Here is a 26,208-nt window from a genome sequence, read left to right as displayed (position 1 = left end):
AGAATGAAACTGAATCCCCTTCCATTGTTATACATAAAAAGGGGGACATGCAGAGAGAGGTTAAGGTCACTTAGAAATAGCATGTAGGTCTGCTGATACCAAGGCTTATGGCCTTATTTTATATATGTAAAAAAAAAGACACAAAGAGATGACATGTACTATGCCTGTCTCAACCTTTATGTTAGAAACATCAATTCTGATTTCAGAACCAGTACCTATCCACACTGAACCAAGAATGATGAATCTGAAGCTTCTGTCCTACATCACACTTTAGGATGCTGCTCAAAGAGTAAATCTTCATTATTACTAAAACTCAAGTGTTCATTAAGCAAGTCAGTCAGCCTTTATTAAGGGTTCACTGTGTTCTTGATAATGCACTAGGCATGAGAAATACAAAACTGGAAAAAATACATTCTCTGCCCTTGAAAAGATCACAAACTAGTGGTTGAAACAAATGTTGAACAAAATTATTTCCCATGGTGCTATGGGAACAGAAGCTACAGTATCTACCTCTCTTGGGAACTTCAAAGCAGCTGATATTTGACCTGAGTCTTGAAGGTTAAGTCACAGAAAGGAAGAAAGGTTTCTAAGCAGGAGAGAATACACACAAAGACATTAACAATAAAAGATATGGCCTGTGCTGAGCACCACAGGTAGCTGTATGGGAGATAAAACCAAACAGGTAGGAAAGGGCTTGATCTTGAAAAACCTTATATACAAAGCCATGGACAATGGAAAGCCATTAAAAGACTAGGCTTGGGTGGTAGGCAGAGTAATCCCACCCTTGCTCAAATAAAAGGTGTGCACATCCTAACCTCAGAATCTATGAATAATTCCCCACATAGCAATGGGGGAATTATGGTTGCAGATGGAATTCAGGTGGCTAATCAGATGGTCTTAAAATAGGGAGATTACCCTAGATTATCCAGGTGGGTCCATCGTAAATCACATGAATCTTAAAAGCTGAAACCTTTTCTCAGCTGAGTTAGAGGGACAGATGAAAGAAGGGAGAAAGATTCAAAGCATTAGAGGAACTCAACCCACTTTACTCGTCTTGAAGATGGAGGAGGGGGAATAAAGTGAAACATAGGTGGACTCTAAAAGCTGGAAATGACCCTCAACTGACATCTAGGAAGAAAATAGGGGTCCCAATCACAGAACTGGAAGGAACTGGGTTCTGACAACAACCCAAATGAACAAGGAAAAAGAGTCTCCTAATTCATAAATACAGGATGTCTATTTAGATCTTCTTTGACTTCTTTCATTATTATTTTGTAGTTCTTAGCATAAAAGTCCTGTAATTTGTTAAAATAGTATTTTTATGAGCAACTATCAATGGTGTTTTTTTATTTCATTTTCCACACGTTTGTTGCTGTTACACAGAAATACAGTTGATTTTTGCATGTTAATCTTGAATCCTGCAACCTTGCTGAACCCACTGATAAATGAGGAGCTTTGGGTAGAGTTCTTGAGATTGTCTACGTAAATAATCAAGTCATTTGCAAGTAGGGACAGTTTTATTTCTTCCCTTCTGGTTTGTATGCTTTCATTTCTTTTCTTGCCTCATGCTCTGGATAAAACTTTCAGCACTGTGTTGATTGAATAAGAGTGGTGAGAGTAGAAATACTTGCCTTGCTCTCAACCTTAGAGAAAAAGCACTCAATCTTTCATCATTAAATATTAGCTACAGAATTTCTGTAGATCTTTAACAAGTTGAGAAAGTTCCCCCTCTGTATTAGTTTCCTAGGGCTGCCACAACAAAAGTACGAAAAAGTCGGTTGCTTAAAAAAAGAAATATATTCTCTCACAGTTCTAGAGGCTAGTTATTGAAAATCAAGATGTTAGCAGGGCCATGTTCCCTCTGAGACTCTGGGTAGAATCCTTCCTTGCCCATTCCTAGCTTCTGGTGGAAGATGTCAATCTTTGCTTCTCCTGTTCCATTACATGGGACTCTGTGTCTCTTTGCTCTTCCTATAAGGACACGAGTCATTTTGGATCAAGAGTCCACCATACTCCCCTATGACCTCTTCTTAATTACATGCAATGACCCTATTTAAAAAAAATAAAAATAAAAAGGCCACATTCTGAGGGGTGTGGGGTTTGGAACCTAAACATATCTTTCTGGGGGCACAATTCAACCCATAACACCCTCTATTCCTACTGTTTTTGAGACTTCTCATCATGAACAGCTGTTGAGTTTTGTCAAATGCTTTTTCTGCATCGATTCATATGGCCATGTGATTTTTTTTTTTTTTTAGCTTGTTGATATACTGCATTACATAAAGATTTCTATGTCTATATTCATGATGGACATTGATCTGTAAGTCTGGGGGATTTTTTGGGTTTTGTTCTGTTTTATTTTGGTACTGTTTTTGATTTTGCTTTCAGGTAATACCAGCTTCATAAAATAAATTGTGAATTTTTTGAAAGAGACTGGGTAGAACTTGCATTAATTCTTCTTTAAATGTGTGGTAAAATTCTCTAGTAAAATCATCTACACCTGAAGGTCTTTTGGGGCAGTTTTGAATCAGTAACTTAATTTCCTTAATAGAGGACCATCCAAATTTTCTATTTCATATTGAGTACTTTGTTGTAGTTTGTGCTTTTCAAAGTGGTCTTTTCATGTAAGTTGTCCAATTTGTATGTTTAAAATTGTTCATAGTATTCTCTTATTACCCTGTTGATGTCTTCTGGGTCTGTAGTACAATCCTATTTAATTCATGATATTAGGACTTTGGCTTCTTTTTTTCTTTATCAATATTACTACAGCTTTGTCAATTTTATTAATCTTTTCAAACAACGAGTTTCATTGATTTCTTCTATTATTTTTCTATTTTCAACTTAATTTCTGCTCTTTATTTTTTTTATCTTTTTTCCCCTCTTCCTTCTGCTTGCTTTGTGTTTATTTTACTCCTTTTTTTCTGAGATTCTTGAGTTTGGATTATTGATTGGAGACACTTTCTCTCTTCTAATAAATGCTTTTAGGGTAGTAACAAAGATCGATTTGAGCCTTTTCCTCTTTTCTAATGCACTTAATGTTATAAATTTCCCTCTTGGCGCTGCTTTAGATGAGTTCCACAAATTTCAAAATGCTGTATTTTCACTAAGTTCAGTGTATATTTTATGTCCCTTAAGACTTCTTTGACCCACAAATTATTTAGAACTGTATTGTTTAGTTTCTAAGTGTTTGGAGACCTTCCTGTTATCTTATTGATTTCTAGTTCAATTCCCTTCTGGTAAGAAAACTCATTCAGTATGATTTCAGTTCTTTTAAATTTGATGAAGTTGTTTTATGGCCTAGAATATGGTTTATCTTAATATATGTTCTGTGGGCATATTAAAAGAATGGGTATCTGTTACTGTTGAGTTGGGTGCTCTGTAAATATCGATTACATCTTTTTGCATAATGGTGTTCCTTGAATTCTCCTATATCTTTACTGATGTGCCATCTGGTTGTTCTATTAGCTGTTATAAGAGAGTTGTGCAATCTTTAAATCTAATTATCTAATCCCTCTCCCTTCCTCTCTCCCTGTCACACTCAACCCCCATATACTAGGAAGAAAAATAAAATCAAATAAAAGTTATCCATACCCAATGGGAACATAAAGACAGGATGAGAACCAATCATGTGATATTACCTCATACTCTACACTGTTGTTATACATCTTCTCTTTTGATTCCCAGACTCATGAAAGCACTTGCTTTCGTGAACCCTGAGAGCTACATGTTGCTTCTTTCTCTGAATGATTTCCTAAGCATGAATTCTGGCTTACTAGAACTACTGGTATTTATTTGCTCCCCAGCCTGGCCTTAACCTTGGGGTCACTTTTCTCTCATTTGCCAGATCAGAATTGTCCTGACCTATGCAGCCAAGGAAAAGCTCACACCAAAGTTCTTTTTGTCATCTTCATGTCTGTGCACTCTTCTCCTTTCCCTCCAGTGCAGTCTATATCGGTCTATGTTACATCCCTGAGACCTCTAGGCTTCTCTAGAATCAGAACTGAACATAAGAGGGCTATTGGCTTCTAAGGTACACTACCCTTTTTCAAACAGAATGGCAATGGCTCCACTTTTATCTTTCAGATATTGGTGGGGGGCGGGGTTTGATGTGCAAGACACTCCATTTTTACAAAAAGGGTTCTTGCACAAACAGAATTTAAAAACCATTTCTCTATATTAGTATTTGTTTATATTCCCCAACCTCAAATGGCCCTCAAGGTTGCTTTCAGATATTTTTACTCAAATCCAATTTCCTTCAGTCCCTTTTCAAAACCCATGAGCACTTCCAAAAACTATCCTTATCTCTGCCCATTCTTAAAACATGACTTTGCTTACTTACTGAGAATAATTAAGCTAGGCAGTTTTAACTGACTTAACTTTCTTCTTTGTCAAAGAAATCAGTTTTCTTCTATCTTACTTGATCTCCATGCCCAAAGAAACATGTTTGCCTCCTTTTTTTGAGATTTTTAACCCCAAACCATCAGTCTAATCCCAGAACCTAGTTCCCTCTTTTACCTTTAATCTTTTTCTCCCATGACTCTTTTTCCGCAAACCTTTCAACCAGACCCACCCTCTCACCCAAACCTCCCTCAATTCCGCTTCCCTTCCAGCTACTAATTCATCTATTTCCTTTTTATCACCACCAAACAAGTGACCAGTGTGGGGTACATTCACTACACCCCCTTCCTCACTAGACACTCACTTCGTAAGCCTTCAGAGATTTGGTTACCTCCCACATTGGCCCTCTCCAAGAAGTGCTCTTATAAAGGACCATCAGGGACCTCCTAATCTCCAAGCCTTTTCTCAATGTTCATCCACCAATCTCCTAAAGCAAGATACTGTTTTATTTTCCTATTTGAACCATCCTGTCCCTAGACAATTCCACTTGCTTTTGGTCTCCACACTTTCTGATGAGACATCCACTGTTGTTCGAATTGGTTTTCTGCTGTAAGTGTCATTTCTCACTGCCTTCAAGATGTTTTGCTCTGTCTTTAGTTTTCAGAAATATGACTATAATGTGTCTGTGTGTGAATTTCTTTGGGGTTATCCTGTCTGTGTTTCATTCAGTTTTTGAATCTATATGTTTATGTCTCTTGCCAAATTTGGGAGCTATTCTGTCATTGTTTATTCATGCACTTTTTTCCCCCCTCTTTTTCCTCTGCTCCCAGGACTCCAATGACAAAAATATTAGATTTTTGGTTGTAGTCCCACAGGTCCCTGAGATTCTGTTTTTCCTCCACAATCGATTTTCTCCCTGTTGTTCAGATTAGGTAATATTTATTATGCTACATTCCAGTTCACTAATTCTTTCCTTTCATCCTTACATTTTGCTATTGAGGCCCTCCTGTAAGTTTTTGATTTCAGTTGCTATAGTTTTCACTTCTAAAATTTCCATTTGATTCTTTAAAAGAAGAAATAAAGTTTCTTCTATTTCTTTGCTGAGACTATTTTTTCTTTTGTTTTGGCATATTCACAATTGCTCATTACAGCACTTTTATGATAGCTGCTTTAAAGATTCTTGTCAAATAACTATAGCATCTGTCATCTCACTGTTGGCATCTATTAACTGTCGTTTTTTCCATTCAATTTGAGATCTTCCTGCTTTTTGTCTGACAGGTCTGGAACTTTTGGGTATCAAGTTACGAGCCTCTGGATCCTATTTGAACATCTTACTTCATACAGCTTCCTGTGACATAGCTCCAGTGGAAGAAGAGGAAGCACCTCATTACTGCCAGATGAGAACAGAAGTCCAAGTTCCCCACCTGGCCTCCACTGACACCTGAGGAGAGACACGACTGCTTGACATGGGTGGGAGTTTGGGTTCCTCAATAGGCCTCCAGTAATCCTCTCTGGTGGGAAGGAGTAGAATTGCCTTGTTACGCTCACCATGTAACTGGCAGCATGGAAGTGGGCTGGGGGTTGTTATCCCCAGCCTCTCCTGACACCACACCAGTGGAAAGGGAGAAGAGTGCCTCATTACTGCCATCTGGGAGTAGAATTCCAGGCTCCCCACTTTGCTTTTTAATGGTGTGGGTGGGAAAGGGCTGCAGTTTTCTTCTGTAGTATTTGGCAGGCAGAGCGATTATTGTCAAAGTTTCCTATCTTGCTGGCTGCTGCTTTTGTGGTCCTTTGGTTTCAGAGAACAGGCATTTGATGGGGCATTTTTGGTCTGTGACCACCGATGTTTCTGGGTTGCTAACTTCTTCCCCTTCAAATCTGGCAAAAAGGCAAAAAGAAAACCCAGCGAACTCACCACCATGTCAAGCCTTGGCTCTCAAGGTTCCTAGCCTGTCTGCCTTCTTACATTCATTTCATATGTAATGCCCAGGTTGTTTATTTGTGCTAAGGAGGAGGAAGAGGAAAAAATACATTTGCTTCCCAGAAACACAAGTCTGAAACATCCACTCCTAAGGTGTGAGAATAGGCAGAAGTTCTCACCAAGGCACTTGAGAAAAGACAGGAGAACCAATTAAAACTGCTATACCTAATCCAAATCCTAGGACATTCCAAATCCTAAGGAAAGCGAAAGTTTCAAAAGAGAGAAAAGTTAAGAGTCAAGTGCTGAAATGAGGTCAAATAAGATCAGGGCTAAAAAGAACTATAAAGAAATGAATTCGGGCCGGCCCAGTGGCGCACTGGAGAGTGCACCGCTTGGGAGTGCGGCGGCGCTCCCGCCGAGGGTTCGGATCCCATGTGGAGACCGGTTCCCGCTCACTGGCTGAGCGTGGTGCGGGCGCAACACCGAGGGTTGCGATCCCGTTACCGGTCAGTAAAAAAGACAAAAAGGGAAGAAAAAAGAAAAAAAAAAAAAGAAATGAATTCAAGAGTGAAATACTGATTGCATAAGAATTAATGGAGAAAAGGAGTAGTGAGAACAAAGAAATAAACATAACAGGGGATAAAGAATTGATTGGAGAAATCTGAAGCAAGAGTGAGATGAGGCCAATAAACAATTAAAATAATGTATAATAAACAGTATGACAAAAATAAGCAAAGGAAGCTAAAGGAGCGAGGAAGGTGGCTACCTAACCCAGCCAGGGGATAGAGACAAATCCCAACTAAAAAAAACTATGCCTCCCATCGTCAGGTAGAAAGATGTTCACACAAGTTGAAAAAGCAGAAATGGCAGATGAGGCATATTCTATTCTTACTCAAAATTGTGTTTTTGTTCACGTATAGGAAATGCGTGCATGTGTACATAGCTACACAAACAAACTCTTAATCTTTCTCTGCCTGGAACGCTCAGTCACCTGCTGTTTTCCATTCCACATGTAAAACACTAACATCTATGGCATAATGAACCCTCAGGGCTAATTTTCTACTCTCTAATACATCCACAGCTCCCACCAAGAAGCAGTTGAGTTTGTTTCCAAATCCATTCTTGCCATTTGTACTCATTATTAAATTATATAATTTAATTATTATTACATAAACAGATAACATATCATTGAGACAAGAGTTGCTGTTTCTATGAAAACGAAGCCTAATGCTTTGGAAAAGCTAAAAAAATTATTTTAAAAATTGCTATAGAAGTAAATGGGGGCACAACTATAAATTAAAGGGAGATAGTACCAAAAAAAAATTGTTTTTTAAAGAAGAAGAATTCTGCACTCAGAGTACTTCATAAGAGCCTCTAAGTTCCTTCTTCACTTTAAAACATCAATACCAGGAAGACATCGCATTATACGTGTGGGTTACTCAACCAGCCTTTGCCTATTCCCAGAAAAGATCTGGACTCCACATGACTCTAGAGAAAAAAAATTTTTGTTTTGAATTTTTAAAAAATGTTTAGGGCATATTAGAATCATTTATTTTTATGATTCCATCCTTTAACCCACTTTTTCAAATAACCAACTAGTAGCATTATACAGTAGGACTTCCTCTGTACACACAAGTACACACACAGTCTCTCTCCCCCAAAAAGTCTTTTTAAGTAGGTAATATTAAAATTTTTTCTTCATTTTGCTTTTGTGTATTATTTTCTATAATGAACTCATTTTTTTGTAATAAGAAAAATATTTATTTTTAATTACCCAAAAGTATAATCTTACATGAATGCCTAGGGAAATACAGATACATTTCACTAAAAATCAACATTAGAGGCTTCTTAAAAGGGGGAAAAAGATACATCACTACTCACATGTGACAAACTAACAAATTTCATACCTTAAACTTAGAAGGTCAGTTTTAATATTGTATAATATCCCAATCCAATTTACATTCCTCTGTCACAGTAATATATCACCAATGCTGAATATAATTATAGCTTATTTTAAGCATTAGTTTTCACCTACCCTTAGCAAGGTGATTAAATACTTAAAATGAACAGTGCTTGGGGGAAGTACAAAGCCATTAGCATGTCCTATAGGGCAAAACAAACATATACCCACATCCCATTCAATGGCCAACCCACAAAAATTACACTAAATTACAGAGCAGGAATTCAGAAACTAAAAAAGTTGATTGTAAAATCAACCAAACTTCAAAATATAACCACTAATATGTATATTTTCTGCAAATTGACTTTTTAAAAAATATATATAAATTTAAAAGTAGTCATTTATTCCCACTTCTAATATTAGATAAAATAGTAGAGTAACAAACTTAACAGTCCCTTCTCTAGTCACTTTTTAGCTATAATGTATTAAAGAGCATAAAATATCTAAAGAGCTCCAAATAAAATGAAAAGAAAACCAAACTAACAGCAATAATGAAAAACAAAGCACAAAAGACAAGAGTTCTAGATCTTTAGATGAAAGGATAGTAAGAGAACTATGGATTTAAAATAACATATACCAGTATGTACTCTAATCAAAACTTAAATCCATTATCAAAAGAAATAAATTGTAGAAAAGTAAATATTCAGTTTGAAATGCACTAAATAATAGTAGGTTTCTTAGTATTAGATCAAACATCATTTGTTCAGGAAAGCATTAACCAAATTATTTATTTCAAATAAAGATTAATTTGACAACCAATATATGAGGAAATAAAATTATGGTCACATTTCAGGCCTTCCACCATCTGCTCCCACTTGCCACTACTGCCCAATACTAGTCAGATCAGTGCTAATCATTAAGTCTGTAATCTGTGTCTTCACTCACAATGCTCCCCTCCACAGAACTGCCACCCACGTAACAACCAAAACAATTTCCTCTTTCAAGGGCCAATTCCAGTTTCCTTCTTCTTTGAACTCTCACTAATTTAAGTTTCTCTATTTGCTCACTGGGTTCCATTCACTTAACCCCAGACAGCCCTCCAGTTAGTGTCCATTTCTCTCTTTCCTTTTATAGCAAAAGGTCTCATATGATTTCATCAGAGGCATAGTCAGACTTCTTTGCCATCGATTCGATCTCACTTCAGTCTGGCTCTGCCACCAAGGCTCCAAAGACTGCTTTTGCCAACAACCCTCGACTTGCCATTTCCAACAGTATATTGTCTTGCCCCACATCTCAATAGCATGCTGTGTGGTTTGCCACTCCTTTCTTTTGAAATGCTCTTTCTTTCTTGGGTTAAGAAATTAGCCTTTCTGGGTTCTCCTCCTCCCTAGTTCTGGCTCCCCCTCCCTTTTCTAGGTCATGTATTTCTGGACCCTTTCTGGACCTGGAGTCCCTCAGAGCTTGTTCTGGGCACTCTTCTATATCTTTACTCCCCACCTCACACACTTGTGCCAGCATAGGGATCTCATCCATTCCCAGGGTTGTGTGTACAACACATATATAAAGAACAGATAAATATCTCCATTACACGTTTCTCCAGTGAGTTCCAGACTTACATAACAGGGATTTTCCAAACGTTCATGGAAAGATTCATATTATCTTTTAATTCTATTTTTCCACAAGCTTTCTGAAGTACATCCTTGTATCTAGCTGCTTGCTTCATGTCTCAAACTGTGAAACTCTCGACATATCAAACTTAACATGTTTAAAAGGGATATTTTGATTTTCTTCTCAAAAATTCATCCAATTATTAACAAATAACCTCCTCCATCCCAGTAATGGTGCTACTATCTACCACTTTGCTCATGTCAAACAACTATGTGTCATTCTTGATTCCTCCTTCTCATTCACACCCCACATCCAATCCACCAAGAGGTCTACCTCCAATCAGGTGGACCAGTTTCTACCTCCAATCTATCTGCAGAATCTACCCACCCCCAACCCCACCACTGCTACAATCCCTACCCAAGCTGCCCTCATCATTCCTGCGACTACCACCAGAGCCTCCTGTCTCACCTCCTTGCCCACCCTCTCCTCCCTCAATCCATTCTTCCCGCAGTAGCAACAGCAGGGATTCTTTTAAAAAGATAAATCAGAGTATCTCATCTCCTACTTGAAACTCTTCAGCAGCCTCCTACTTATTTAGAATAAAATTTCAATCTCCCTACCATGACCATTAAGGTCCCTCATGTCCTGGCCACTGCCAACCTTCTGATGACCTCTCAGATTCCACCTCCCTCTCTCCACCCTCCTGCTACACTCGTTTCCCCACGATGTGCTCCATGCCCAGCACCACTGCCCATGCTTCTCTTAGCTAGTTCCTTGTCCTTTGGTCTCTTAAACTTCACCACCGCAGAAGGAGTTTCTGTGACCAGCGTACCTCAAAAGGCTCTCTATTCGTTAATGTTAAGTCCTTTATTTTTTCTTTACTGAATTGATTATACCTTTTGTTTTACTTATTTACTTGTTTTCTAAGTCTGTCTCGCTCCCATATGCTTCTTTTGTTTACTGTGATACCTAGCATAGCACCTGGAATATTTGTGCCATGGATAGATTAATGAATCCTGCACTGTCCTCTAGTGGCATGTTATCCATACCACATACTTAGAGACTTAATTAGGAAAGAACTGGTGGTATCATTTATTCTTTAATGTATGTATGTTAGGTGTTTCATACATACATTATGTATGAAATTTGAGGACAATTTGAGAACAAGGAGAAGCACCTGCACCTCATCTAGTTTTCCAACAGTACAATACATAAAGATACTTCAAATACTTGATCTCCTATCTTGCAAAATGAGTACAGGTTCATGCATTTCACTTTATTTCATGTATTAATTTTCCTATTCAAATCCATTTAACATGCACTCTGATCTTCTCTTCTCAGTCCCACATTAAGGTTCCACAACAACATAATACTTTGTCCCCTCCTCAGAAATTCATAGCGTGATGAGGAGAGCAGCCATATAGAGAGAGACTCAAGAGTATATAAGCTCAAAACAAGTGTTCAAGGAAAATGAATTTCTGATCTCTAAAAGTGTGTTGTCCAATAGGGTAGCCACATGTGGCTATTTAAATTTAAGTTTAAATTCAATTTCTCAGTCACACGAGCCACATTTCAAGTGCTCAATGACCACCTGTGGTAAGTGGCTACTGTACTGAACAGAACTGACACACCATTTCCATCACTGCAGAAAATTCTACTGGACTTCCATTCAAATGAGCCTAAATTCTATTTAGCCTTGCAGAGGCACTCCAGATGACCTCATTGGTTCTAATCCTAATTTAGGTGTTTCTCTTCTGTTATCCTTTATGAATTTAACATATGATACAAGTTGTAAAAATTATACTTGTTTCTTTCAGACATATATTGACCCTGTAACAAAAGAACCACAAATTACTGCCCAATATGGGTGATAAAATGAAGTTTTACTCTTACAAGGTTTTCTGCATCATAAAAATTAAAACTTCCTTCTATTGTCAATGTTATGTCTCCCTTTATAAGACCTTTCTTTATGTATAGATACGCAAGGGAATACCAAGACAAACAACAACATTTTTAAAATCCTTTACTTAACTCTTACCCTAGCAATACTTTAAGACATAGTAACAAGCCCAAAAAATTAATCTAAGGAATAAACTATACTGATTCTTTGTACATAAAATACTAATAACTAGAGGACTGCAGTTCAATAATTTCTCTCACTGAAACTATTTTTTTGAACAGAAACCAAAAGAACCAAAATACTCAGTAAATAACTTCATACTGATAGCTGTTATACCCTTGAACACATAAGATTTACATTCCCAAAAAATACAGACAATTATAATTGAAAAGAAGGAAATTTTCTTATATTTCACCTTTATATCCATGAGAAATTATATAAATTTAATGGACTTCTCCCCAAATTGTCATGGCATAACACCCTATCTTTTGTTGTTGTTTTTTAAAAAGTAAACTAATCTTTTAAAATAGTTTTCAGTCACATTTTCTCCCTGTTATGCTTAAATATCAGTAAGTAGGGTACAAAATCTTCATTCTTGAGTTGTATGAAACTACCCTATTTTTAAAATGAAGATTTTAGATAGTGTGTCACATTGTGACTTATTTTACATGTTCATTGCATATTTTTTAAAAGAAATCAATCTTAGCCATTCAAACAGCAATTTACACTTTATTTTAAATAGTGTCCTTTAAATATTTTACATTTAAAATATATTTAAATATACACACACACACACACACACAATTTTTCTTTTTTTTTTTTTTTTAAATAGATTGGGAGTACTTTACAATTCTAGGACCTTTCAGGTCAAGTATAAATTGAGGTAAACGACTCTTATTCACCATCTACAGAAAATATGTATTTGTCTCTCAAAAGTAATTACGAAATTTTTGATGTGCTCTACTTTTATTGTTAATACTACATTCAAAGTTAAAGCTTTTAAGATACAGGTAAAGTTAACCTTGAAATCAAATATTTATAATACATTTTACTCCACCTATAAGCCAAAACAAAGCTATAGAAGGAATAACAATATACAAAAGAGGAAGTAGTCTACAAGTGGGGAACATTCAGTCTTCTAAAGTCTCTCAAAAAAACTACACCAGGTTTGGAAGGACTGTGAAAGCATTAGACAGTAATGTCTTGTCCTTTAAAAATATCTAGTAATCATTTGAAAACATTAACAGCTATTTTCTTCCAGGGCATTTTTTATTTCATTAATTTAAAGCACTTTGAGAAAAGATAGCAAAATGGCCTAAAATTAGAGGATGTTTTCAACAAATATGTCTTTAATAAGCAATATTAACTGTCATAAAGGTTATGGACCCCAGATGATAAATTAAGACATAAATAATACAAGGCATATCCTAAGACATATGATAATGTCTAAATAAAGAGGTAAGAAGATTAACATCCTACCTCATACTACATTACCTTATACCTTTTGACTTCTTATTGGAAAGCAGTATTGAAAAAATGCTTTTCAGAGGTAAAAGTAGGCACAACTTCGTATAACTTCGTAGATACGAACATAACATCTGCATTAAAAATCTGGAGCAAAAGCACACAAGTAACTACTAATAGAAGTTCACCACTGAGCAGCAGGTTTGACAATCAAATGACAAAAAGAAGACTTTCACTTTTCCGTTTATATCCTTCGGAGAAATTTGGATTTGGGGCATATGGATGTAATAACTTTATAATTTAAATTTTCTCATTCAATACATTTTTTTGATATTAAACTAGATATGCCCAACCCCCCTAATGACAATCGCCAAAACATGATTTTAAATTTGTATCTGAGGTGACAAGAAAATAAAGTCTCCTTAGAGGCAAAATTTTAAAAACCAAGAAAGGAGAGAAAAGATTTAAGGAGGCAAACCAGCCTCAAGCCCCTTTTGCTCTGTGGGACATGTGCAGAGCCTTGGAAATCCAACATTTCTTTTGTGGTAACTGTGCAGCATACAAGGAATAGGACATACAGCCAGAGTCCACCATCAAGCAGAGGACACACTGGCAAAAAGTATCTCAGGCCACACCTTCAGTAGGAAGGTAAACTAAAAATAAACCTGCCCAATAAAGTAGACAACAAGAAAAATTTGTTCAAAGAATTCATAATACAAGCCACACATATATAAGGTGCTTGTGTGGTTTTAAGAACAAAAAAAACCCCTCAAATTTTAGTTAAAGGTGGCCCTGGGTCAATGGTGTCCCTACACTCCAAGTAGAAAAACACTAACTCATTCCATAAGAAGGAATTCTCAAAATCTCAAAGAAAAAAACCCTAAAGATTACGAGGTCACAGTCTAAAATTACAAAACATACAAAGAAACAAGATATCATGAGTAAAAGTGAAAAGAAACAACCAACACCAGGATTAGGCCTGGAAAGCCTTCATTTATTAGAATGATAGATATATAATATAAAATAAGAATATCTAATATATTTAAAGAAATAAAAAACAGGATGAAAAATTAGTGAGAAGCAAAAAAATTAAAAAATGACAAGGTATTTTAAAACAGAGCCAAAGAGAAGTTATAACGATGAAATTATAATAATGGAAATTAAAAGCAAAATGTATAGATTAAGCAGAAGATTACATCGAGGTGAAGAAACAATTAGAAGCTAGAAGATCTAAAAAATATATCCAGAATGTAGTAGAAAGAGATAAATAAATGGAAAGTATAAATGACAACACAGGAAATAACAGTGTATAAAGTACAAAGGTCTCACATATACAAGATTAGAGAGAAAAAGGTTATATTCAAAGAGATAATGGCTGAAATTTTCACAGAATTTATGAAAGACACCAATTACATTCAAGAAGCCCCAACTGGTTAGCTCAGTTGGTTAGAGTGCAGTGTTGTAACACCAACGTCAAGGGTTCAGATCCTCACACCTGCCAGCAGCATACCCCCCCCCAAAAAAAAGAAGCACCCCAAATCCCTAGAAGGATAAATAAAAAGGAAATTCCACCTAAACAAATAAAAGAATCTCTAGAATAACAAAGACAAAGAAAACATCATAAAACCATACAGAAAGAAAAGGTAGATTACCTGCAAAAGAATGAGTTTTAGATAAAGAGCCAACCTCTCAAAAATAGCAATGAAAGCCAGAAGAGAAAATAATTATCTTTAATATGCTAGGAAAAAAATATCTACCTAAAGCCAGATATCTAAAAGATATCTCAGGGCTGGCTGGTTAGCACAGTTGGTTAGAGCATGGTGCTGACAATAGCAATGTCCAGAGTTTGATCCCTATACTGGCCAGCCACCAAAAAAAAAAAAAAAAAGGTTTTGAATAAAAAATAAATAAAAGATACCTCAATTTCTCACCCTAGGAAGGCCATACTTCAAAAGCAAAGGCAAAGAAAGACGCTTTCAGACAAATAAAAGAGAATTTTACCATCAATAGACTCTAAGTAAAAGATCTTACTGATATACTTGAAGGAAAAGTAAAATAATCACAGAAAAATAATTACAAGAATCAAAAAAGAATGAGTACATGAGTGTGTAATCATATATACATATATACATATTTGTAGTATAACTCAATACTATAATAATATCTGACTTTAATATTAAAAAGAAAAACAGAATTAAACATCACTCAAAACTAGCATACATATCAAGAGAGGGTAATTGATAATTAAAGTATTCTTTTAAGTATATGCATGTCAAATTTCATTTTTAAGATTGTGCATATTAAAATTCTTTTCTAAGGTCAGATAAAGATAACTTGTCTTCCAAATAAGTAAATGAAAAAAAATGAAATGAGAAATTATAAATCTACCCAAAAGAACTTAAGGAGGAAGAGGATGAGAAATGAGAAGAAAGAAACATAAAAGGAAGAGACAGAAAGAAGAAGAGAAAAAAGACAAAGAGGAGGAGGAGCAGGAGTGGGAAAGGTGAACCTAGAAAAAGTAACAAATTGAAATTCAAAAAGAAATGTCAGATATAAATTCTAATATATTTTTACAATCAATACAGAAAGATAAAACTACCAGATAAAGACAAAGATCATCAGACAGGATAAAAAAACATTCATTTGCTATTTATAATACATATTCCTAAAATATATAGGCAATGGTATGAAAAATGATTAACTATGATGAGTGTGAATAGCTGCACACATCAACATGGATATATCTATGAAACATAATATTGAGAGAAAAACGCAAATCTCAGAAGAATACATGGAAGATGATTCCATTTACATAAAGTACAAAAAGATATAACACCAAATAATATATTAATTAGGAATACATATATAGTAAAACTACAGCGAAAAGGAATGATAACCCCAAAAATTCATACTAATGGTTACCACAGCATGGGGAGAGGGGGTTGTTGCATAAGTGTATAGAATTAAGTAGGGATGATGTATGGAAGCCTCAAAGTCATAGGCAATACTCTATATCTCTGCCTTATTAGTAAGCAAGTGGGTGTGTATTTCACTGTTATGATAAAGTCTTTTATATATATTTATTATTTTATAAAAACAGTTTTTAAAGAAGTCAAAGTACTTATAACTTCAAAATTCAGGATCTTGAAAATTTTTTCTTCAGATAATGTTGATAGCAATGAGTATATTGATCTCATTGCTTGCCACAACTTTTCTATCTTCACACACATAGCACAGGGCACAAAACATAGATCAACTCCAAAGTCAATCTCTTCTACCTGCTTGTGTTTTCAATCTCAGAAATGCAGAAAAACTAGTTTCCAAAATGACACTGATTAATGGAATAATGACATTGAAAGTCTGCTCACTTGTTTTCTTATAAATACATATTTTCCTGTAAAATTTTCTAAAATGATTTCTTCACAGCTACAGTTAGCAACTATACAATCCTAGTTCCAGAATCTCTTTAGAAATCTTTTTTTAAAAAAAAAAATAACTTTAGTGAGAAAATATTTCTTGTAAGCTTCAAAACACAAATTTTAACTGTGATTTAAGAAAATAATACCTAAAATCATGAAACAGAAGACATGATAAGATTAGAATTTCTGAGACAGAAATCTTGCCTTTGATAGGTCCATCAAATTGAGAAAATGAAGATATATTCCATAACTAATCTGCTACATGCTTAGATAGGTATGAACTATAAATGCTTGATATCAATCATAATAATGTTGGTGTCTACCTTTTTATGTTTCTACCCTACTGTATTCAATAACTCAAACATAATTACTGACTACGTCAAGATCCACTAAAAGTTATGTTTGATAATTCAAACAAGCTGGTCTTTTCCCTAGAGTTCAAAACTAGCTCAAAACTGTTACCAAGAATACTGGATAGTCAATAGACCTTATCAAACAGAAGAACTTTGTGATCTTCACATCAAATATTTCTAAAACAAGGCAAATAATCTGGTATTTAACACACTGATTCTCACATAATTCACTAGTGGATAGTGGAAGGTTGACATGGCTCATAACTACTAAGCAAAGTCTCATAAGTTGATGAATGGTTCTTTTGATTTAAATATACCCTGACCCTAAACCACTACTGGAAAACCATTATTACTTAGTTCACTTGTTTCTTTTTGATCCTATTCACAGACAGTAAAGATTCTAACTCTAATTTACTCAATGATATCGCAGGTCTAACAATGATCTCAAAATCTTACAAAATTTATAATTCCTTCTAAGAATTTAGTCACATACTGTACATTAAAAAGGCACATCATAACTCACAGGAAAGTCTAAAACTTTGATCCTAGGCATGACTTCTAAGTTTTATATGCCCAGCTAAATCCCTTCTCTAAAGAAACATTCTCAAGTATCTTCTCAGTGTTCTCTTTACATACAGTAGCATAATTTCAGAAAAATTTCACAAGATTTTCTATTCTTTTTAGTTGAAAGGACTACTTCATAGAAAACATCATGAATTCCTGATTATATATTCTAGAACTGTTCATTCTTAGAGAAATAATTCCACAAGTTTTGGGGTTTTTTTCTAAATAAGGTTCAAATGAAAGAGACAGCACAATTTCTCATTGTTTTTATGTAAAAATCACAATAAATAATCCTATCCATTGTAATATGCATGAATTCATACTTAAAAATCCTACAATTTTGTTTTCTTTTGTAATAGTTATCAACTCAAGATGGAAGACGAGGAGGAGGAGGAGGAGGAGGTAGAGGAAGAGAAGGGGAGTAGTGAAGGAAGGGTCTACTTCTAATTATACTGAAAACTATGAAAATCTTCAGTGCCCAGTAGCTGACAAACTGAGAAATGAGTGTGAGTTGTCCCCCTGTTCAAACCCTATACACGCTCATCCTACATTTAAATCCCACAGAAACAATGCTTTGGATCTCCTTCGTTTACTCAATCACCACACCTAGGATAATACTTGGAAAACAGCAGGTGCTCAATAAATATTATTTAAATAGATTCATTGCATAGGTACAGATTAATGTGAAAACCAAAGCTCTTCGCTTATGAATATACTTGTCAAATAAATTCTCTAATCCAACCTAAGTTTCTAACAATAGCCATGGTAAGACTAAAGAAGACTAAAATTAAAGACTCATTGTTTCAATTAACAAAACTTTACTGAGCACTTCCTACATGCTAGATGCTGTACCTAGAACCCAGAAGTAAAAAATACATGTGAAGGTCTTAGTCTCATGCCCACCATTAGTTTAGAGAACTGAAAGTGATAAAATGTGGAAAAATAAAGACAAAATTGAAATACACTAAAGATGCTTTGTTTACTCTTCATACTCCTTAGTTAAACCTCACTCTCAAATCTCAGCATGTAGTCTTCTCATTTTAAATATTTCTACTTTTAAGTATTTTTTCATACTATATCCAAACCTCAGAAATGTCAAAAATAAAAAAGCACTAATCAGAGAGAATATCAAATTCCTTCCCATGTCATTACCTCCAATTATAGTATGCCACTGTAGCCTTCAGAACATATATATACACATCCACATACATATATTCTTATGCAGAAATAGTCATTCATTTCTTATATAATAAACAGCCAAAACTGATCTGCCTTGTACGCTTATACCTCTGAAATTCTCTGATTCTGACTGCTCAGACATTTCATAACAACAAGGCATGCTCAAATTTTTTCAAGAATACGCTGGTTTAACTACCTACCTAATTCAGGGTCAGCATACAGCCTCTGAATAGGTTGAAATATCTCCTTTCGGGCACCAAAACTAACATACATATTTCAGGTACACCTTATTTGGTGGGATTTTTTGTTGTTGTTGTTGTTTTTAAACAGATCTGTCTACTACCATCCCAATAATCTGACAAATTTAAATATGTCCAGTTTATCAAAATACAATTACACTGATATTTAAATTTTGTACACAATTACGTCTCAGAGGCACCAAAAATTAGCCCCATTCCAAAAGTCTAAAAATTGATTACAGAAACACATATGGTAGTGTTGCCAGACCAAAATATAGGATACACAGTTGAATTTGGATTTCAGATACATTTTTTTAGTCTGATTATGTCTAAAACTCAAATTTTACTGCATGTCCTATATTTTTATTTGCAACACTAACCTATGGGCTCCTACAATGATACCATCTCCAAAGGAAAAAATTAATTAGTAGTGAAACGCAAATCAGCAGGTATATATTCAACCCCAAAATTCAGAGTGAAACTCAGCCCCATTAAATTGATAGTTTCTGATCATGTCTGTTCTCTTTTAAAAAAACACCTTACAAAAAAAGTTTTCTTTAAAAGTCCATGAGCTATGTACCACTCAGTAATAAATACAAAAGGCACTATTGAGACTATATTTCTTCATGAATATAAATATTATGATCCAATTTTTACCTTGAGAAATTGTTGAATTATACCAGCTATTTACTTGAAGGCACCATGAAGGAAGTATTAAATAAAAATGACAGATTAATGACATCTGTTTAGTTTAGTAACATAGATGAATTACCTCACAGGATTACTAGTCAAAGACACGCGGAGGGACTCCAGGCATGTGACAAGTCTCTCATCTGCAGACCCCATTTTCAGCTCATAAATCAATTCCTGAGGTGAGATCTGCCGGATACTCTTAAGGCTTCCCTGTAAAATAAGTCAAAAAGAATTTTAATCTATGCTGCATGAAGATTATCCAGAAAATAAATTTCTCCCACCCCTCATATTAACAATTGTGCCTAATTACCATTACTAGCATTATTTTGGTGGGATGACTTCCTTACTATCTGCCCATAAATCTGTAAGTTCATAATCCATGATATCCATAAAAGAAAACAACATACATCAAAAGGTTTGCAAATTAAAATTACTGCTTTTTCAAATGCCAAAGGTCATGGACAGGCAACTATAGTAAAAATAGACAAATGGGAATACAGAAAACTAAAAAGCTTCTGCACAGCAAAAGACACAATCAACGAAGTGAAGAGACAACCTACAGAATGGGAAAAAGTGTTTGCGAATTAAATATCTGACAAAGGGTTAATGTCCACAATATATAAGAAACAACTCAACAGCAAAAAAATGAAGAGCCCAATTTAAAAATGGGCAAAGGACCTGAACAGACATTTCTCAAAAGAAGACATACAAATGGCCAACAGGCATATGAAAAAATGCTCAACATCACTAATCATCAGGCAAATGAAAATTAAAACCACAATGAGATATCATCTCACATTACCAACAAGACAGAAAATAACAAATGCAGGTGAGGATGCAGAGAAAAGGGAACTTTCATACACTGCTGGTGAGAGTATAAGTTAATATAGCCATTATGTTAAAACAATATGGAGATGCCCCCAAAAACTAAAAACAGAACTAACTTATGACCAAGCAATCTCACACTTGGATTTCCGAAAGGAAATGAAATCAATATAACAAAGAGACACCTGTGCTCCCACGTTCACTACAACACTATTCACAATAGCCAAGAGATGGAAATCAACCTAAATGCCCATCGGCGGACAAATTAAAATTTTTTTAAAATTGTGGTATACACACACAATGGAGTATTTTTCATCTATTTAAAAAAAAGAGAGAGAAAGAGAAATCCTATCATTTGCAGCAACATGGATGGAACTGGAAACCACCATGTTAAGTGAAGTAAGCCAGGTACTTCTGTGACAAATACCACATGATCTCACTCCTATGTAGAATCTAAAAACTAAATTAAAAAAAAAGGGGGGGGGGGTTCTCATAGAAGTAGAGTCTGGGAAGGGAAGACAGATAGAAGGGAGGGGAAGTGGTGGATTAATGGGTACAAAGCTATAAGTAGATAGGAATTATAACTTCTGGTGTTCTAGGCTGACTAGGGCTGATAATAACGATATTGTATATTTCTAAATAGCTAAAAAAGAGGATCTGGACCACAATCATCACAAAGATAAGATAAATGTTCAGGAGAGAGATATACTATCTACCCTAAATAAATCAATGTACAATATACATATGTATTGAAACAACACACTCTACACCACACACAGGCACAATTAAATTTTAAAATTAAATTTTAAAATTAAAAAAAAAAGATTAAAAAGCAGAAAACTCAAAAAAAAAAGGAAAAAATATTTTTAACCGGGGGGGGGGGGGGGAGTCTCAGAGAAGAATTCGAAGACCTCAAACTAAAGTGAATAAAGGTCTAAAGGAGAAGGAGGTAAGAGAGCTTATCTGTGCAGATAACTAGAAAAAAAAGGTGTGATAGAACTGTAAGCTTTTTAGGCCACCGAAATAACCTGAACTTTTATTCTCCTGTGGAGAAGCATATACATAGCCCAGGTGGGAATGTCAAACTAACAATAAAGTCCTGAATTATATATATATTTAAATTACAGATTAGACATCAAAAAGTAGGGAAAGGAATTATACATGTTCAAAAGCAGATTCAATGAGACTGCAGAAAATTAGGTGTATATTTTTTCATTTCTTTTTGTTTTATTAATTTGCTACAATGTTGTTCAAGATAAGACTCCCAATAATGCAAGACAAATTAGCACTGGGAAGAGAGGCTATTTTTATTCATATCAATATCGAAGTGGTAACTTATTAAAGAAAAATTCAATGGTAAAATCTCAAGAGAATTAAAAATTATTAAAAAAAAATGAAATTGAAAGTGGAAATGGTGAAAGCAATGAAAATGAGCATCTAATTTCTTTATCATAGTGACCAATACCATTAAAAATATATGTAACTTGCACTGACAGCATTTATCAATGTCTTTTTTTGCTTTATATTACCAAAGTATTATTTGTTCAACACAGAAAATTTGGAAAACATAGAAAAGGAATAGAAAAGAGATGCCTCAAAATGACTACTATTAATCCGAAATTTCTTTTTTTTTTTTTCCTTTTTGTCTTTTTTCGTGACCGGCAACGGATCGCAACCCTCAGTGTCGCGCCCGCACCGGACCGGGACCGGCAACGGGATCGCAACCCTCAGTGTTGCCCCCACGCCTCGCTCAGCCAGTGAGCGGCCGGTCTACATGTGGGATCCGAACCCTCGGCGGGAGCGCCTGCCACACCTCCCAAGTGGCGCACTGTAGCAGTGTGCCACCGGGCCGGCCCTTAATCCGAAATTTCTACTTAAAGCATTTTTTCTCACACATAAGTATGTACATAATATTCTATATGTACATGAGGGTACTTCAAAAACTTCATGGAAAGATTCATATTATCTTTTAATTCTATTTATGCATGAACTTTCTGAAGTACCCTCATATTTGTACTTTAATACACACACTTAACTTACAAAAACATGATATGATTTATATTGTTCTACAGGCTACTTTTATCATTGACCAATATTTCATGAATACATTCCAATATCAATAAATAAGCCTTAAAGAACATGATTTTTTTTCTTGCCTATAGACTACTGACATACGCATAACTTATTTAAGTCCCTCACACGTGGGGCACATAGGTTGCTCACAATTTCTTGATATCATAAATTTTTCAAGTTTCCTGCACAGGCTGTCAGGCCAATATTTTTATCCAAAAATATATCTGTGGAGGTTAAACTAGATGATCTATTGTAGTCCATTCAAAATTTATTATTGAAATAATTATGATTCTGGTAGGATTAAAGTAAACCTCGACTAAATAAATAGTTTTCCTCAACAACATATTGGTAAGCCCATATAGTAAATATTTTTTTAAATATAATAAAAAATGTCCATTTGGATAAAAATACAAGTGGCATTAAAAGATAAAAAACTGAAGCCACCTGTCCTACCTCTTAGCCCTATCTCACAAAAGCAATCACTTTTAATTCCTTTAACTGCAACTTCTGATAGCTAGCTACTTAATATGTCTAAATAATATACTTATTTTGATATTTTTAAATTTATAAATTTTCAATATTACCTTTGACTGCTATTATGAAAGATACGGATTTAATCATCTTGAAACAGTGGAACTTCTTCTCTCTCATCCTCTGAACACAGTAATAGGTATTAAATTCAATTGAACCAAAATTTGCTATTCCATAAAATGAGAGCTAACTGAATTCATGTTCTGTAAGTTTCTTATAGCAAAGTCCCTGGAGAGATGAGTTCAGGCATCCAAAAATCTTCATAGTGCTTTAGCTCACTTTAATGACACTGAGTAGGATAATATATGTACCCACTCATAAAGTCTTCCAGGTTTCATTATGTTTCCTCCATGGAAACATAATTTCCATGTTGATCAAACTGAATGTTTTCCCCTAAAATTGGGAACAAGAGAAGTATGTCTGTGCTTACCATTCCTATTCAATACTGTACTGGAGGTCCCAACTAGTGCGACAGGCAATAACAAAACCAATAATTATTATTATAGACATACAAATTAGAAAGAAAGAAGTAAAACTGTCTGTTTGCAAATGAGATGATTATCTGCATGAATTTAGCAAGATTACAGAATAAAAGCTCAGCATATAAAAATAAATTGTATGTCTAAATACTACCAGTAACTGAAAAATACTATTTAAAGTATGATATTTTTATTCTGGGACTGGCCAGCTTCCAAAAAAAATAAAATAACATTTTTAATATCATCAGAAAAACAAAATACAAAAAAATTTTAACAAAAGAAAGGAAACACCTATAAACAAAAAAACATTGTGAAGAGAAACTGAGGACAACCTAAATAAACAAAGATGTTATACCATGTTCATGGATCAGAAGAATCAATTTTATTAAAAAACTCATTAACAAGTACATTTTCAAAAATAGTCTATAGATTCAATATAATTACCATCAAAATCCCAGCAAAATTTTGCAGAAATTGAGAAGCAGTTTCCAAAATTTATATGAAAATGAAGGAGACCTAAAATAGTCAAAACAATTATGAAAAAGAAGAACAAAGTTGGGGGGCTTACACTATTTGATATGAAGATGTACTATAAAACTACAGTAACCAAATTAGAATGATATATGCATCAATGAAATAGGATTGAGAATCCAGAAATATACCTTTCACCTATATGGTCAATGAAATTTACAAAAGGTGCCAATGTAATTCAATGGGGAAAGTAGAATCTCTTCAATAAATGGTGCTAGAACATCTGGACATTCATATGAAAGAAAGTGAACCTATATTCCTGGATTTAACTGTAAAAGCGAAAAATATAAGATGTCTAGAAGAAAACAAGTGAAAATCTTTGCTGCCTTGGGGAAGGCAAAGATTTCTTAGGACACAAAAAGTACCAACTATAAAATTAAAATATTAATAAATTGAACTTAATCAAAATTTAAATCTTCCAGTTTCCAAAAGGCTCTTTTACATTAGTTTCACTTAGAAAAATGAAAGGTATGTTACAGACTGAGAGAAAATACTTGCAATACACGTTAAGAACTATGCAGGGTCTGAGGTTTTACCCTACATACAAGCTAAGTTAGCCAGTTATATTTTCATGGATGCTGGCAAAAAACATGAGACTCTTGAATTACAGAGACAAAGGACTTTATTTTGCACATTGTGGTTCCCTGACCCACTAAATTGCACAGCGGCAATGCAGGGCTCATTATAAATGCCTGCACATGCAGTGGGTTGCATTATAGGATAACACTGATCTCAGGAGATTCACCACTTTTATAGCGAGCAGTAATAAGTCTGTTCATTGTCCAGTGGGAGACATAACCTCACATCTCAAGGCTGCTCACTGCAAATGCAACCCTGATAAATGGGCTGGGTAAAGAGCAGATAGACCTTACATTCTTGTCAAAACCAGCCAAAAGATGCAGGGAAACTCAGCACCCATAGCAGACTGCCTCTCCAAATGATGAATATATCACATAAAAGACTTGTATTCAAAATAGTTAAAGAACTGCTACAACTCAATGGTAATAAGACAAACAACCCAATTAAAAAACAGGTAAAAGACCTCACAAAAGAAGATACAGGATTTGCCAATAATCATATGATGACATGTTCACAATCACCCATCATCAGGGAAATGCAGATTAAAAGCACAAATGAGGCAACACTACACTCCCACTATAGTGATGAGAATGTGCAGCATGAAGAACTCTCTTATGCTACTGGTAGACATGTAAAATGGTATTGCCACTTTGGAAAAGAGTTTGACAGTTTCTTTTAGAACTAAATATACACTGACCATATGACCCAGCAATTGCATAACCAGGTGTTAAGCAAGCAAACAAAAGAAAAGAAATCCATACAACATTCAGAACAGCTTTATTCATAGTAGCCAAAAACTGGGAACAATCCAAGTATTCATTCACAAATTGTTGTATACCGATACAATGGAATACTATGCAGCAATACAAAGAATTCTCTACTGATATACGCAATACAGATGAATCCAAAAAATTATGTTGTAATAAAGAAGTCAAACAAAAAGAGTACATAGTACATAGTATATGATGCACTAAGACCAACCTATCAATCTTTTCTCTGGGGACATTATAATTCAGGCATAAAAGCAGAGCTGTTAATTTTTGGTATCTTTAGTTGGAAAATGAAGATAAAGAGTGTGACATTTTAAATGGCAGCAGTAGATTTTACCAATAAACACTGGAAAAGACAAACTAAATCTACTGGCTAAAAATAATTCTTTATTACAGCCATAGTAAGTTTTTCAAGTCTGAACAATTTATTGCCTCAAGGCCTCTGTATTTACACATGAGAATCCTGCGCCTAACACTTTCCTCTTTTACTCAAACCCTCACCACCCTTGCCCGGCCTACTCGCAGACATCAGCTAGACCTGGGCTGAGAGTAACTTCCCCGGAGAGGCCTTTCATGAGCCATACACTATGTCCCCTATCTATAGATTCACTTTTCATGATGCTCACCACTTTATATTAAAGTAATTTTAATTACCATTTATTATTTAAAGAATGTAATGAGCACCTCCTGTGCTCCAGGCACTATTTACATGATGTGGACACAAGGGTAAAATAAAAGTCAAAGATGACTCCTAGGTTTTTTTTTTTTTTCCTTTTTGTCTTTTTTCGTGTCCGGCAACGAATCGCAACCCCCAAATTCACCCCCGCACCGGTCCGGGACCG

The 26,208-nt window shown here is 34.9% G+C and overlaps 1 protein-coding gene across 1 annotated transcript in view; it reads right to left on the bottom strand.

Annotated features, from left to right (window-relative positions):
• DIAPH3 (diaphanous-related formin 3) overlaps positions 1 to 26,208 on the bottom strand; it is a 428,227-nt gene that overhangs the window by 359,309 nt on the left and 42,710 nt on the right. Inside the window, exon 2 of the mRNA XM_008594695.1 lies at positions 19,658 to 19,788. Within this exon, the coding sequence (XP_008592917.1) occupies positions 19,658 to 19,788 (131 nt within the window). The remainder of the gene's footprint in view (positions 1 to 19,657; positions 19,789 to 26,208) is intronic.

Source organism: Galeopterus variegatus, unplaced genomic scaffold (assembly GCF_000696425.1).
Source record: "Galeopterus variegatus unplaced genomic scaffold, G_variegatus-3.0.2 Scaffold165, whole genome shotgun sequence".
In the NCBI taxonomy this organism is placed as follows: domain Eukaryota; kingdom Metazoa; phylum Chordata; class Mammalia; order Dermoptera; family Cynocephalidae; genus Galeopterus; species Galeopterus variegatus.
The sequence above is the reverse complement of the archived record's forward strand: the minus strand, read 5'-3'. Positions and strand labels throughout refer to the sequence as shown.